Consider the following 16,956-nt stretch of genomic DNA (forward strand, 5'->3'; position numbering starts at 1 on the left):
GCCTCGTCAAAAATCTGCTGGCACCGGTCAAACCAACAGACAAGACTAACACAGAGCTGTGCACGCTGGTTCAGGAACATCAAGCCGAAGGAGAGCATCCTAATGGCCAGGTATCGCTTTTATACGCACCATCGCTCCAAGGGCCAGAACATGGCGAGCTTTGTCGCCGACCAAGGACACTTTGCGGGACAGTGCGAATTTTCCGGATCTTTGGGGGAAATGTTGCGGGACTTTTTTGTGCTTGGAATTGGCAACGAGGTCATTCTTCACAAGCTGCTCTGTGCCGAATCCCTAGATCTGAGCAAGGCCATCACAATAACCCAGGCTTTCATATCCACGAGCGACAACACGAAACAGATATCTTCACAGCATTGAAGCTCACCGGCAAGTACTGTGCATAAAATAATGCCTTCAGCAGGCAGAACTGTACATGGCAGGGCCTACACGACCGCAGGGGCCAGGCCTAGGATGACTCAGAGGGCACTGTGGGGTGTGAATGCGAATCCATTAACACCACATTGGCGCTGCGGGGGCAGTCATAGAGCCCATCAATGTCAATTCAAGCACTATGTGTGCAAGGGATGTGGAACATTGGGGCACCTCCAGCAAATGTGCAAACGACCTCTAACTCATCATATGGCAGAGTCAGCAGAGGATGACTGATCCAACGTCGATCACGTTGAACGAGCAGGAGAGGCAACGCAACCTGAGGATGAAGAGGAAGTGTATGGGGTAGACACCTTCACCACCAAAAGCCCTCCGATAATGTTAAAAGTTAAACTTAACGGCATTCCAGTCTCCATGGAATTGGACACAAGGGCGAGTCAGTCAATCATGAGCCAGAAGGCTTTTGAGAAACTGTGGGGCAACAAGGCACAGAGGCCAAAACTGACCTCGATTCACACAATGCTGCGCACTTACACTAAAGAGCTCATACCTGTTATCGGCAGTGCGGCAGTGAAAGTATCGTAAGATGGAATGCTGCATGATTTACCACTATGGATTGTACCAGGCAATGGCCCAACGCTGTTCGGCAGAAGCTGACTAGGAAAGATCCGATGGAACTGGGACAACATAAAAGCATTGTCTTTGGTGGATGACGCCTCGTGCGCCCAGGGGCTAAATAAATTCCCGGCGTTATTTGAACTAGGCATCAGCAACTTCACAGACGCCAAGGTGCAGATCCATCTTGTTCCTGGGGCACGGCCCATTCATCACAAGGCGCGTGCAGTCCCATATATGATGCGAGAGAAAGTTGAGATCGAGCTGGACAGACTTCAACGAGAGGGAATCGTATCGCCAGTCGAGTTCAACGAGTGGGCCAGTCCAATTGTGCCGGTGCTAAAGAGCGAAGGGACGGTCAGAATCTGCGGGGACTACAAGGTAACGATCAACTGAGTCTCGTTACAGGACCAGTACCCACTACCTAAAGCGGAGGACCTATTCGCAATGCTAGCAGGGGGAAGTCATTCAGCAAGCTAGATCTAACCTCTGCTTACATGACACAGCAGCTGGCTGAGCCGTCAAAGAAATTGACGTGCATCAACACGCACAAAGGACTGTTTGTGTACCACAGATGCCCCTTTGGGATTCGCTAGGCTGCGGCCATCTTCCAGAGGAACATGGAGAGTCTGCTGAAATCGGTTCCATGCACCGCGGTGTTCCAAGACGACAACCTGATCACTGGTCGCAACACCACCGAACACTTCCACAACCTGGAAGAGGTTCTAAATCGACTGGACAGTGGGACTCAGGCTGAAATTCTCCAAGTGTGTTTTGCTGGTGCCAGAGGTCGAATTTCTGGGAAGAAAGATTGCGGCAGACGGCATCAGACCCATGGACTCCAAAACGGAGGCCATCAAGAATGCACCCAGACCACAGAATGTGACGGAGCGGCGTTCGTTCCTGGGACTCCTCAACTATTTTGGTAACTTTCTACCGGGATTGAGCACTTTGCTGGAACCCTTGCATTTATTGCTGCACAAGGGTGACGACTAAGTTTTGGGTAAGTCTCAAAAGACAGCCTTTAATAAGGCCAGAAACCTGCTATGTTCTAACAAGTTACTTGTATTGTATGACCCATGTAAACGTTTAGTACTAGCTTGTGATGCGTCGCCGTATGGGGTCGGTTGTGTGTTCCAGCAAGCAAATGTGTCAGGCAAACCCAATTCATGTCCGGACCGGGGTCAAACAGGGCTGCGACATCGCTCCACTCTCTTCTCAATCTTCCTCGCCGCCATGCTCCACAATCAACAAGCTCCCCGCTGGAGTGGAACTAAACTACAGAACCAGTGGGAAGCTGTTTAACCTACGCCGCCTCCAGGCCAGGTCCAAGATCACCCCAACCTCTGTCGTTGAGTTGCAGTATGCGGAGGACGCCTGTGTCTGCGCACATTCAGAGGCTGAACTCCAGGATATAGTCAGTGTATTCACTGAGGCATATGATAGCATGGGCCTTACGCTTAACATCCGTAAGACAAAGGTCCTCCACCAGCCTGTCACCGTCGCACAGCACAGCCCTCCAGTCATCAAGATTCACGGCGCAGCCCTCGACAACGTGGACCATTCCCCATATCTCGGGAGCCTCTTATCAACAAAGGCAGACATTGATGCGGAGATTCAACATCGCCTCCAGTGCACTAGTGCAGCTTTTGGCCATCTGAGGAAGAGAGTGTTTGAAGACCAGGCCCTCAAATCTACCACCAAGCTCATGGTCTACAGGGCTGTAGTAATACCCGCTCCCCCCGTATGGATCTGAGGCATGGACGATGTATAGAAGGCACCTCAAGTCGCTGGAGATATATCACCAACGATGTCTCCGCAAGATCCTGCAAATCCCCTGGGAGGACAGGCGTACCAACATCAGTGTCCTCGACCAGGCTAACACCCCCAGTATTGAAGCACTGACCACACTCGATCAGCTTGGCTGGGCAGGCCACATAGTACGCATGCCAGATACGAGACTCCCTAAGCAAATGCTTTATGTGGAGCTCCTTCATGGTAAATGATCCAAAGGAGGACAGCGGAAACGTTATAAGGACACCCTCAAAGCCTCCCTGGTAAAGTGCGACATCACCACTGACACCTGGGAGACCCTGGCCGAAGACCACCCGAGATGGAGAAAGTCCATCCGGGAGGGCATTGAGCTCTTAGAGTCTCAACACAAAGAGCATGAAGAGGCCAAGTGCAGGCAGCGGAAGGAGCACGCAGCAAACCAGCCCCACCGACCCCTTCCCTCGACGAATGTCTGTCCCACCTGTAATAGGGTCCGTGGCTCTCATATTGGATTGTTCAGCCATCAAAGAACTCACTTTGGGAGTGGAAACAAGTCTTCCTCGATTCCGAGGGACCTGCCTATGATGATGGATGATGATGCGTTGCCGTACGGGGATCGGTTGAGTGTTACAGCAAGAAAATGTGTCAGGCAAACTGCAACAGGTTGCATATGCATCCAGAAGTTTATCCAAGGCTGAAAGAGCCTACAGTATGGTTGAGAAAGAAGTGTTAGCATGTGTATAAGGGGTTAAGAAAATGCACCAATTTGGTCTCCGGTTCGAGCTCGAAACCGACCACATACCGCTTACTTCACTGCTCTCAGAAAGCAAAGGTATCAACACCAATGCTTCGTCCCGCAGCCAAAGACGGGCACTAACATTGTCTGTGTATGACTATGTAATCGCCACAGACCAGGCACTGAGAACTGCGCTGATTTCCCACCACCGGGGTGGAAATGGCACAACCCGCAGACTTGCTTCTGGTAATGGATGCTTTTGAGAGCGAGGGGTCACCCGTCACGGCTCACCAGATCAGGACCTGGACTAGCCAAGACCCCGTGCTATCACTAGTAAAAAGCTGCATCCTTAATGGGAGCTGGTCGGCAGTTCCCAGGAAAATGCAAGATGAAATTAAGCCGTTCCACCGAAGTAAGGATGAATTGTCCATCCAATCGGACTGTCTCCTATGGGGGAATCGCGTGGTTTTGCCAAAAAAAGGCAGGGAAACGTTTATACGTGACCTACACAGTACCCACCCAGGCATTGTCATAATGAAGGCTATCGCCAGGTTGCACGTTTGGTGGCCCGGCATTGACGCCGAAATGGAGTCATGCGTACACCAATGCAACACTTGCTCACAGTTGAGCAACGCAACCAGGGAGGCCCCACTGAGCCTGTGGTCATGGCACCCAAACTGTGGTTCAGGGTCCACGTAGATTTTGCTGGCCCTTTTATAGGAAAGATGTTTCTAGTAGCAGTGGACGCATATTCTGAGTGGATTGAATGTATAATAATATCATGTACATCCACTGCCACCATTGAAAGCCTTAGGGCCATGTTTGCCACCCATGGTTTGCCCGATGTCCTTGTTAGTGACAATGGACCGTGCTTCACCAGCTCGGAATTCAACAAGTTCATGACCCGCAATGGCATTAAGCAGGTCAGGTCTGCCCCATTTAATCCAATGGTCAAGCAGAGCTTGAAACGCATAACGGATGGCTCCTTGCAGACCCGGTTATCTCGGGTCCTGCTTAGCTACCGGACACGTCCCTGTTCGATCACCGGGGTTCCCCCTGCAGAATTGTTAATGAAGAGGGCATTCAAAACCAGGCTCTCCTTAGTCCACCCGGATTTCAGTGATCACATAGAAACCCGGCGGCACCGGCATAACGTGTACAACAATTGCGCGGACGTATTACGTGACATTGAGGTCAATGATCCTGTGTTTGTTCTCAATTACCGTCATGGTCCCAAATGGATTGCTGGCACTGATGTAACCAAGGAGGGGAATAGAGTGTTTGTTGTCAAACTGTTGAATGGACAAACGTGCAGAAAACACTTGGATCAGACCAAACTGCGATTCACTGACAACCAAGCACAATTTGAAGAAGACTCCACCATCTATGATCCACCAACACACACCCAACCAGTAAGTGATCTCGCTGTCAACCACGAGGATGAACTCACCATGCTCAACAGTCCGATCAGACCAGCTGCGCTGCCGTGCAGCAATGATCCGACCGACCCACCCATGCCAGGACTTCAACTCAGGCAATCGAACCGGGAACGCAGAGTCCCGGATTGCCTCAACTTGTAAATAACTTGTACATAAGACGTTGGCGGGGGGAGTGATGTTATGTATGCAAACCTCACCAATGTGTAAGACTTGCCACTAGGGGGCACACCTGTGGGAGACCCAAGGGTCACCTGTGCACCCTGGGCAAGCAGGTATAAAAGGCAATCCACCATGCTGCTTCCTCATTTTGGAGTTATATTAAAGAGACAAGGTCACAATGGTTTAAGCTTACAACACAGTCTTGTGGAGTTATTCTGAACATAATAATTCTACTGTTCAAATTCAGTGCTGCAGCAACAACTCTGTTCATCTGAACTCAGCAGGGATCATTTCTAAGTTAAGCTGGAGAATTCTGCACTTGTACTGATGGCTAGTCAGTTTGATTGAAAGCAAACACTGGAGTCAGTCAGATGAGAAAAAATCAGCAGACTCTAGGGAGAGGGATGGAGGTCCTGCCCTGGGATTAAGGCCAGTAGTTGTACAGAAAGCAAGATAGTTCATCAGTGAGTTCATTATTTTCTTTATGAATGGGAAGCAAAGATTATGGAATAAGTGGGGTCGATTTGAACTTTTGGTTGGCCGATGGGTGAAGTGTGCCGGCAGCCCACCCAGTCTAGAAATGAGGAGCTGTGGCCTAATTAGAGTTTTATACAGTACTCGCATAACCTCAGCTGATAGAGGAAAGTATCCCATATGCCTTCTTAACCAATGTAGGTCAGCAAGCACATGGTGTTGGGTGAACGAGACTTTGAGAGAGTTAGGATATGGGCAACAGAGTTTTGGATGAGTTCAAGTTTATGGAGAGTGAAAGATGGGAGCTGGCAAGGAGAGAATTGGAATAGTCAAGTCTAGAGGTAACAAAGATATGAATAAGGGTTTCAGTAGCTGATGAGCTGAAGCAGGGTCAGAGATGGACAATGTTACGGAGGTGCAAATAGGCAGTCTTGCTGATGGAGTGAATATGTGATCGGAAGCTAATCTCAGGGTCAAATAGGACTCCAAGATTGTGAGAAATGGAGTCGTTGGCTAGGGAACTGAATTTAAAACATTGGCTTTGGTATTCCCAATAATTAGTAGGAGGAAGTTTCTGCTCATCCAAGACTGGATGTCAGTCAAGCAGTCTGACAAATCAATTCGTGGTGAGGTAGAGCTGGGTGTCATCAGCGTACAAGTGGAACCTGATGTGTTGTTGGATAGATAAGAATGGAACGACAACAGCACCACCCAGCTGGATGATGGAAGAGAGGCGTTAGAGGAGGATGGTGTGGTCAACCATGTCAAAGGTTGCAGACAGGTCAAAAAGGATGAGGATGATAGTTTACCATGGTCATAGTCACATAGGATATAATTGTTATAGTTTCAGTGCTGTGGCAGGACCAGAAACCTGATTGGAGGGGTACAAACATGAAGTTCCGGGAAAGACAGGCATGGATTTGGGAGGCGACAACACATTCAAGGACTTTGACGAGGAAAAGGAGGTTGGAGATAGGATGATAGTTTGAAAGGACAGAGGGGTTTTGGGTGTTTTTTTTTAATGTAGTTCTGGGCACCTCATTATAAGAAGTACAATAGAGCCATGGAAAAGGTTCAGCTAAGATTCACTAGAATGGTACCAGGAACAAAAGGTTGTAGTTATGACGGGAGGCTTGCAATATTGGGACTTTTTTCACTGGAACAGAGAAAGTTAAAGAGAGATCCAGCAAAAGTTTTCAAAATTAAGAAAGGTTTTGCGATGATAAGTAGTCAAAAACTGTTGCCAATGGTTGTCAAATTGATAACAAACGGGTATAGACTGAGGCTTATCCATAGAGGAATGAATGGGGAATTAGAGGAAATTTTTCATACATATGGTTATTAAAACATGGAATGCTTTACTACAAATGTCAGAGACAATAATATTTAAAAAGGAATTGGATAATTATTTGAAAAGAAATAATATAACAGGATGGGAAAAGATGATAGGATTAGAAGAGTTAGCACCCGCAACGGTGGGAAGGCCTGAGGACACTAATGGGTAGAAATTACGTGGCACCCCGTTTGGGGACAGTAAAATCCCAGAGACACCAGGCGTGGAATACCCGCCCCGCTCAAAAAATTGGGGTTACTGCCCCTCAAAGGAAGGGGAGCGCAAAATAATGCACTCCACTTCCTTTCTGGGGTGGTAGTGCGGCGGAAGGGTCGGGAGCGGGGTGCAGCACTATGCACTGGGACGTGTAACATAGAAACATAGAAACATAGAAAATAGGTGCAGGAGCAGGCCATTCAGCCCTTCTAGCCTGCACCGCCATTCAACGAGTTCATGGCTGAACATGAAACTTCAGTACCCCCTTCCTGCTTTCACGCCATACCCCTTGATCCCCCGAGTAGTAAGGACTTCATCTAACTCCCTTTTGAATATATTTAGTGAATTGGCCTCAACTACTTTCTGTGGTAGAGAATTCCACAGGTTCACCACTCTCTGGGTGAAGAAGTTTCTCCTTATCTCGGTCCTAAATGGCTTACCCCTTATCCTTAGACTGTGACCCCTGGTTCTGGACTTCCCCAACATTGGGAACATTCTTCCTGCATCCAACCTGTCCAAACCCGTCAAAATTTTAAACGTTTCTATGAGGTCCCCTCTCACTCTTCTGAACTCCAGTGAATACAAGCCCAGTTGATCCAGTCTTTCTTGATAGGTCAGTCCCACCATCCCGGGAATCAGTCTGGTGAATCTTCGCTGCACTCCCTCAATAGCAAGAATGTCCTTCCTCAAGTTAGGAGACCAAAACTGTACACAATACTCCAGGTGTGGCCTCACCAAGGCCCTGTACAACTGTAGCAACACCTCCCTGCCCCTGTACTCAAATCCCCTCGCTATGAAGGCCAACATGCCATTTGCTTTCTTAACCGCCTGCTGTACCTGCATGCCAACCTTCAATGACTGATGTACCATGACACCCAGGTCTCGTTGCACCTTCCCTTTTCCTAATCTGTCACCATTCAGATAATAGTCTATGTCTCTGTTTTTATCACCAAAGTGGATAACCTCACATTTATCCACATTATACTTCATCTGCCACGCATTTGCCCACTCACCTAACCTATCCAAGTCACTCTGCAGCCTCATAGCATCCTCCTCGCAGCTCACACTGCCACCCAACTTAGTGTCATCCGCAAATTTGGAGATACTACATTTAATCCCCTCGTCTAAATCATTAATGTACAATGTAAACAGCTGGGGCCCCAGCACAGAACCCTGCGGTACCCCACTAGTCACTGCCTGCCATTCCGAAAAGTACCCATTTACTCCTACTCTTTGCTTCCTGTCTGACAACCAGTTCTCAATCCACGTCAGCACACTACCCCCAATCCCATGTGCTTTAACTTTGCACATCAATCTCCTGTGTGGGACCTTGTCGAAAGCCTTCTGAAAGTCCAAATATACCACATCAACTGGTACTCCTTTGTCCACTTTATTGGAAACATCCTCAAAAGATTCCAGAAGATTTGTCAAGCATGATCTCCCTTTCACAAATCCATGCTGACTTGGACCTATCATGTCACCATTTTCCAAATGCGCTGCTATGACATCCTTAATAATTGATTCCATCATTTTACCCACTACTGATCTCAGGCTGACCGGTCTATAATTCCCTGCTTTCTCTCTCCCTCCTTTTTTAAAAAGTGGGGTTACATTGGCTACTCTCCACTCGATAGGAACTGATCCAGAGTCAATGGAATGTTGGAAAATGACTGTCAATGCATCCGCTATTTCCAAGGCCACCTCCTTAAGTACTCTGGGATGCAGTCCATCAGGCCCTGGGGATTTATCGGCCTTCAATCCCATCAATTTCCCCAACACAATTTCCCGACTAATAAAGATTTCCCTCAGTTCCTCCTCCTTACTAGACCCTCTGACCCCTTTTATATCCGGAAGGTTGTTTGTGTCCTCCTTAGTGAATACTGAACCAAAGTACTTGTTCAATTGGTCTGCCATTTCTTTGTTCCCCGTTATGACTTCCCCTGATTCTGACTGCAGGGGACCTACGTTTGTCTTTACTAACCTTTTTCTCTTTACATACCTATAGAAACTTTTGCAATCCGCCTTAATGTTCCCTGCAAGCTTCTTCTCGTACTCCATTTTCCCTGCCCTAATCAAACCCTTTGTCCTCCTCTGCTGAGTTCTAAATTTCTTCCAGTCCCCAGGTTCGCTGCTATTTCTGGCTAATTTGTATGCCATTTCCTTGGCTTTAATATTATCCCTGATTTCCCTAGATAGCCACGGTTGAGCCACCTTCCCTTTTTTATTTTTACGCCAGACAGGAATGTACAATTGTTGTAATTCATCCATGCAGTCTCTAAATGTCTGCCATTGCCCATCCACAGTCAACCCCTTAAGTATCATTAGCCAATCTATCTTAGCCAATTCATGCCTCATACCTTCAAAGTTACCCTTCTTTAAGTTCTGGACCATGGTCTCTGAATTAACTGTTTCATTCTCCATCCTAATGCAGAATTCCACCATATTATGGTCACTCTTCCCCAAGGGGTCTCGCACAATGAGATTGCTAATTAATCCTCTCTCATTACACAACACCCAGTCTAAGATGGCCTCCCCGCTAGTTGGTTCCTCGACATATTGGTCTAGAAAACCATCCCTTATGCACTCCAGGAAATCCTCCTCCACCGTATTGCTTCCAGTTTGGCTAGCCCAATCTATGTGCATATTAAAGTCACCCATTATAACTGCTGCACCTTTATTGCATGCACTCCTAATTTCCTGTTTGATGCCCTCCCCAACATCGCTACTACTGTTTGGAGGTCTGTACACAACTCCCACTAACGATTTTTGCCCTTTAGTGTTCTGCAGCTCTACCCATATAGATTCCACATCATCCAAGCTAATGTCTTTCCTAACTATTGCCTTAATCTCCTCTTTAACCAGCAATGCTACCCCACCTCCTTTTCCTTTTATTCTATCCTTCCTGAATGTTGAATACCCCTGGATGTTGAGTTCCCAGCCCTGATCATCCTGGAGCCACGTCTCCGTAATCCCAATCACATCATATTTGTTAACATCTATTTGCACAGTTAATTCATCCACCTTATTGCGGATACTCCATGCATTAAGACACAAAGTGTAGCGCTGTGGCATAGGAGCGGCTCTCCCTTCATTAAAGGAAAGCGCCCAAGCTGCAATCTCTGTCGATAAGAATTGGGCCTCCATGGACCACCATGGGGAGTGGGGGTGCTGTGCCAATAGCCCGGCACCTCTCCTTTAACAAGCGCCCCACAAGCAGCCTGCAGCCCAATTCACGTCCCCTGAAGCTGTTGCTGGCATTACCTGGTGCAGCTTCAGGGGCTGCTCCCCAATTTTTGCTCCAGGGTGAAAATGGGATGCTACGCATTGTGATGACGTCGTGGGGCGCTACCAGTTACCGCCGCCGCTAAATTGCCACGGAATTTAGCAGGAGTCGTTAGCGGCGCTGCACCCAGGTGAAAGGTCATTTGATCCCCCCGGGGGTGTTAGCAGAATGCGCAAATGACCCGAATTTCTAGGCCTAAGCTTCTTGGCCTTGATTGCTTTCGTAATGGAGAATTACAGTGCTGTGCAATATTACAGCAAGACATTTACTCATTTGTAATCATCTGTTATGTTCCATTCTTACAGGGCCCGCACGGACTTCCAGGACCTAAGGTAAATCAGCAGCAAAGTCTAAGGGAATCTAGCAAATTGAAAATGAATAATGCCTTTAATTTGTCTCCATGCTCTTTGTTAAAATTAGCTATGCATGCTATGTGTCATTTGTTTGACTAATTTAATGTGGATTTTATGTTGTAGCATCTTTAAACCTGTAAGTTCTGATGACTGTGGAATACTCTTAACAAAATTTAACAAACATCTTGCTAAAAATGACCCAAGATATTTTAATACAAGATCAAGGTCCCATTTTAAATTGATCAGTTGAGCTCTAGGAGAGGGAGAGGATTTGTGTGCCGAGCCCCTGAAGTAATACAAAATGATAAATTTCATGCAAGGATATTGCACAGATGTTAGAAGACTTCTGTGAATTTCACCAGGTCCCCGGACTTCACAGAACCTCAGGAACTCCCCACAAAAAAATGCATCCTGTGAAAATCATATCATCCTAGCAATTAGATTGGACTACACGTTGTATTGGAACAGCTACCTCCCACTTCTGGCATCGAGGAGCTGCAGTTCAGGCAGGTGATGAAAGTCTCCTCACATCTTGATAGCTGATAATGATCCCCCTGTAACTGAAGAGAATTTGGTCAGTTTAATTGTGGTGTCCAAAAATTGCAAATGCAAAGCATAAAACAACCTTCAGTCCTGTGCGACAGACACCATTGTCACTCAGAGGCAGACTGGCAATATGGGAATTGGAAATATCACATGGATCCAGTTTAAGTGCTATAAGGAGTCAGTATCTCACTGTGTCATATTAATGTAGGGAGAGCTCCTCATTGCATCTGACACAAGCTGTCTCTGACTTCGAACACGGATTGTCACTGGATGCAAAGCAGAAAAATGCTTTCTATTTTTCATCACTATTATCAGTTCCCCTAATAAAAAAAAACTCAACAAAAAAAAACTAACTTTGCTGTATGTCATTGTCAGAGCTCATGAACTTATGGGTTTAAAGTGATCACCACACAGAAGGTATTACTGAAGATTTCTGTGCATCTGTCAGTGTGTTATTGATAGCCTCACCAGGCACATAGTTGGATCTGCACATGGAAAAGCATTCACAAATTACTTTTGTTCTTCTTTGTATATAGTAGAGCAAATGATCAAAGTTTAAGGGCTATCTTTTAGTATTTTCTAAGCAAGGATTCGTGTAGGCTTCCTTTCCCTGTAATACATGACTCTGCAGATCTCAAAGTAGCAATGTTTCCTCTCATTGCTTTATAACCAGTTCTGCAGATTCTTGACTCTGTGCAGTGAAGTGGCTTAACTATGAAAGGTTTTCATAGAATAAATAAGGAGAAACGGTTTCCTCTGGCAGGAGAGTTTGTAACCAAAGGACACAGATTTAAAGTCATTGGCAAAAGAACCAGAGGGAAGATGAGGAGATTTTTTTTTTTTTTTACACAGCAAGTTGTTCTGATTTGAAATGCATTGCCTGAAAGGGTGATGGAAGCAAATTCAATAGTAACTTTCAAAATGGAATTGGATAAATACTTGAAAAGGAGAAATTTGTAGGGCTATGGGGAAAGAGCAGGGGAGTGGAAGTAATTGGATAACCTTTCAAAGAGCTGACACAGGCACGAAGCGGCCAAATGGCCTCCTTCTGTGCTGTATAGATTCTATAAATCATACACTGATTGAGATTAATCAAAAAAAAACTGCTGGAAATACTCAGCATGTCAGACAGCATCTGTGGAGAGAGAAACAGAGTTAATGTGTCAAGTCAAGGACCTTTTGTCAAGTTACTTCACTCCACATGATAAAAATAAGTACCTGATTGCACTGGACACCAGAATGGCCATGAGCCCTGACAGCATTCCAGCTGTAGTGCAGAAGACCTGCATATCAGAAGTAGTCACCTCCCCAGCCAAGTTCTTCCAGTACAGCTATTATGGTGGCATCTACCTGACCATGTGAAAATTTGCCCAGGTGTGTCCTATCCAAAATAACTGGGCAAATCTAACACAGCCAATTACCACCTTTATAAGCGTCCTCACAATCATCAGCAGAGTGATGGGTGAAGTCCACAATAGTGTCATCAAGTGGTACCGAATCACCAAATAGCTCCTCAATGATTCCCAATTCAGGTTCTGTTGCAGACCTCATCACAGCCTTCATCCATTCACACAGGAGCTAGAAACAAGAAGAGAGGTGGGAGTAGCTGCCCTCGATATTAAGACAGCTTTTGATCGAGTATGGCACCTCAACTGGGATTAATGGAAAATCCTTCCATGGCTAGAGTCAAAGCCATCAAATAGGAAGATGGTTGTAGTTGTCAGGAGCCAATGAACACAGCCCAGAACATCTCTGCCAGAGTTACTCAGGGAAGCATCGAGGCCCAAACATTTACAGCTGATTGATCATTGACATTCCTTCTGTCATAAAATCAGGAATGGGCTGTTTACTTATGATTCCAGTGTTCAACTCGCAGTGTCACACATGTCCCAAGAACAAAATGATATTTTAAAAATGTAAGTTTTTCCTTCGAGCACTCCATATTCGTGATGTTAATAAATGAAGGCTTTAATATCTTCATATGACAGTCCTCTATCCATTATTTTAATACGGAATCACACATTTATTTTAAATTGGTTAAATACTCTTCTAAAACAGATGACTGAGAAATGCTGTAAGAACACATTCAGCTTTAATTTCCTGATATTGCCAACAATAAGTTCTAGCTTGTACTCCAGCATCCGGGCTCTGAAGCGTAGGGGGAAATGGCAGCCCTCAGTCAGGAAGCCGACAAAAAAAATCCACTTATAAAACCATAAGAATGGGTATCTCAGGGTATGTCATCAGTAAAGTACACAATGACAACTTGGGCCAGAAGAAATACTATACATTCTCAGGTACAACCACTGTAGATATTAAATGTGTCTGTTAAGGTACATGTACCATCCTGATGTAGATCTCTTCCTTCTATCTTTACTTTAATAGAGGAAGAAGAAAATATGTTTTGCCTCCAATATGAAACAAATATCAGAAATGCCATTGTACTACAGACGGATTGGAAAGAGTATTGATCATTGGGGGGGGGGGATGAATAATACTTTGATGGATGCACAGGTATTTGCAGTAGCTTTCTGTGATTAATTTAAATGCATTTCTGTCCCAGCTTCAAAGTAGCAAGAAAAAGGTGGACTTTACTTTTACATTTAGGGTGAACCAGGGTTGAATGGTGTTAAAGGAGGGAAGGGTGAACCAGGTCAAAAAGGTGACAGAGGACCCCTTGGTCTCCCAGTAAGTAGATAACATTTAATACAGCTTACATCGTAAGAGTGCCAACATCTCTGGTTTACTCTGAGTAATACTGGAGAACAAATGCACAGTGCTGGAGCAGAAACAAATCACTAACTGTCAGTGTCACCCAGTTACATTGTGTGCTGTCTTTAGTAAATTCCTTTAATAACTGTTTTTAATCGCAAATTCATTATTTTTTTTAATTCACTTCTGCAGAATGCAGATGATAATTCCAAAAGATTAACAACCATCGTTGTCATTGTACGTACATTATGTCCCGTCTTGTGATGTCTTGCTTAGGTTTATCTATTTTCAATATATATGGTTCATTAAACTGTTCTGGAGCACATTGTGAAACCTCACAAGTTGCATAACTGCATTTAATTTAACTTACTTTAAGAACATTTAGGGATATAGTTTCCTCCATTTGCTAATGTTAGTGAAAAGGTCAGTGTGAGTATACAGCAAGAAAACCCCTTTTATACTCACAGTAAATATTTTCACAACCATTAGTGAATGGAGTTAAATATTAGTGGCTGTCTTGTACTAAGTGGCAGGCAAGATTCAGTAGATATTATTCTCCACAGTTGGTGGCAAATGTCAAAGAAGATGGTAAAATGTAAGCCATCTTTTTCAGTGTAATCATTCTCAATTATACTCAATGTGCTCAGAAATGATGAGTTGCTACAGATACAATATGACTCTGCCTGTAGTACAGGTAATATAAATTATTACTTTGTAAGAACTGCGTTCCTTCCCCTATTCTTCTATGAACTGAATGGGGGTCATTTCCAATTTTGGTGCAGGTGGAAAATGGGCAGTTACTGATCTGTTGCCCATTACATACCCCACCCGATATCTCTTTCCGCAATGGTTATAAAAAATCGGGCGAGGTGTGTAAGTGACCACTGATTTGCTACCCCCAGTTTTCTGCCACCACCAAAAGTGGAAATTACCCCCACTAGTGTTAAGGTAGCTTTTATTTAACAGAACTGCTGTAGGAAACTGTTCTGTAATATAGTCTGGAGGCTGCTCGGTCTGTGGAATCCACTCCATTTTCCTGGCAGGGTGGACTTCACAGCATTCAAGCAAGAGACGACTATCTATTGCGGGCAACTCTTTGAAAGCCCTGATTTGAGAGTTTATTTTCTAGCTGCCAGAGATTTTATTTTGGCTGAAGTTGGTTCATAAATGTCAGCGAGGTAATTGTATCTCACTGACCTGTAAAGACCACTTGCAGTCACAAGAGATGAGTGGTCTGGACCTTTTAGTTCAGCATTTATTTCCCTGCTCTCCCGCCCATCGCGGGCAATGCAGCTTTTGGAGGCAACAGCAAAAGCATTTCTTTAACTGGGAGTTAACGCTTCAGAGGGGCAGCGGTGCTGATTCCTTTACCTTACGATCGGGGTGCCATCGGCAGTAGCACCATAAGGTAAAGGTAACGTTTGCATCACCACTGAACTAAGGCACTACTACCACTGATTGAAATCTAAAAACCAAAAGGAAAGTGCGTTTTGTCAAGTTGCATTTTTTCCCTGTATCGTGGGTGCATTGTGCTGCAGGTTCAGAGATGCAGCGGGAGGGGGGGTGGGGGGGGAGGTGGGTGAAGAATGACAAATTTTGTGTTGCATGTTAATCAGGTGCTTATGGGATGGCTATCTGGAGCCGTTAACATGTGACTTTGGTCCTGGATCCTCATTATAATGTGCTCAGCCAGCCGCCAGCGCAAAACATGCAACTCCAATAGACAGCTTGCTGATGTGGGGATAGGAAATTGAGCGAGGCAGCTGAAAATGAATTGTCAAGCAGCAGTACTTTAAAGGGGAGGGGTATTAGTGTCAGGAATGAAAAGCAGGATGTTGGAGTAGCGGGCAATATGGTTGCAGAATCTACAGCAGCAACTACTTTAAATTTCCCTGTATTGTGGGTGCATTGTGCTGCAGGTTCAGAGATGCAGCGGGAGGGGGGGTGGAGGTGGGTGAAGAATGACAAATTTTGTGTTGCATGTTCACTGGAAATGGCCCTCTTCTGACTTGCACTGCCCACGGCTGGTGAGTGAGAGCAGGAACTGGTGGTGGTCAGGTGGGCAAAAGCAAAAGAAACATCGGGGATCTTAACTGCATAGTTTAACCCCAATTTTCATATATTTATGAGCCTGGCACCTGTGTCCGAAGGGAGCCCTAGCCGCCAGAATGAACGGACATGACTCGGCCCTAAGTCATCACTTCCGTGATGTTGGTTCCACTACCTCCCTGTGTTTCATCACAAACGGGGGTGGTGGCAACATGAAAAGCGCCTCGCTGACCCTGCCCCTGCCCCATTTCATTGCCCGGCCCATGAAAGTTAAAATTTTTGCTCTGCTATACCTCTCCACCCAGTTCATCAAGGTTAATGCAGCATAACTTAGTTAACAACTAGTAAATGCCTTCCAAACTTACTGACTTAAGATAAGCTTGTTTAGATCTGGACGCAAAGAGGTGGAGATTATTCTTGGGCGGTATCGGATCGGCCAGCCATTATTCACCACGCATGATATTCCCTTCTGTTAGCTTCAGTAGAATGGAATATCGGGCGGGGAGTATAACTGGTAGACGATGTGATACCGCCCATTTACCACTACTGCCCAGGGTAAATTTCTACACCGACACAAATTATTACATCCCCCAAAAATAGTATTTTTAAAGATTTAAAATCGCAGGGAATCAGTGGATACTTGGACAGATGGAGCAGGATGTTTCTGGGTTCAATCTCTAGTCTGTACTAAAATTAGCACACGGAGGAAATTAAACTCCACAATGAGTTGCAGATCTTAGAATGAGCTTACCCATGCAGCATACAGCTAATTCTCCACTAGGCATGAAGTGCTTATGGACTGTGTTGCTGATCTCCATGTCCCATTGTTGAACAGCCAACAAATGCTGCAAAGGCTCGGCAAACACTGCTCAGCCCCTGTT

At 45.5% G+C, this 16,956-nt stretch overlaps 1 protein-coding gene across 1 annotated transcript in view; it reads left to right on the forward strand.

Moving 5' to 3' along the window:
- Positions 1-16,956, forward strand: part of LOC139229846 (collagen alpha-1(XXV) chain-like) — a 321,691-nt gene that overhangs the window by 132,839 nt on the left and 171,896 nt on the right. Inside the window, exon 25 of the mRNA XM_070861466.1 lies at positions 10,721-10,747. Coding sequence (XP_070717567.1) covers positions 10,721-10,747 — 27 coding nt within the window. The remainder of the gene's footprint in view (positions 1-10,720; positions 10,748-16,956) is intronic.

The sequence above is a fragment of the Pristiophorus japonicus genome, chromosome 2, assembly GCF_044704955.1.
Source record: "Pristiophorus japonicus isolate sPriJap1 chromosome 2, sPriJap1.hap1, whole genome shotgun sequence".
Classification (NCBI taxonomy): Eukaryota; Metazoa; Chordata; class Chondrichthyes; family Pristiophoridae; genus Pristiophorus; species Pristiophorus japonicus.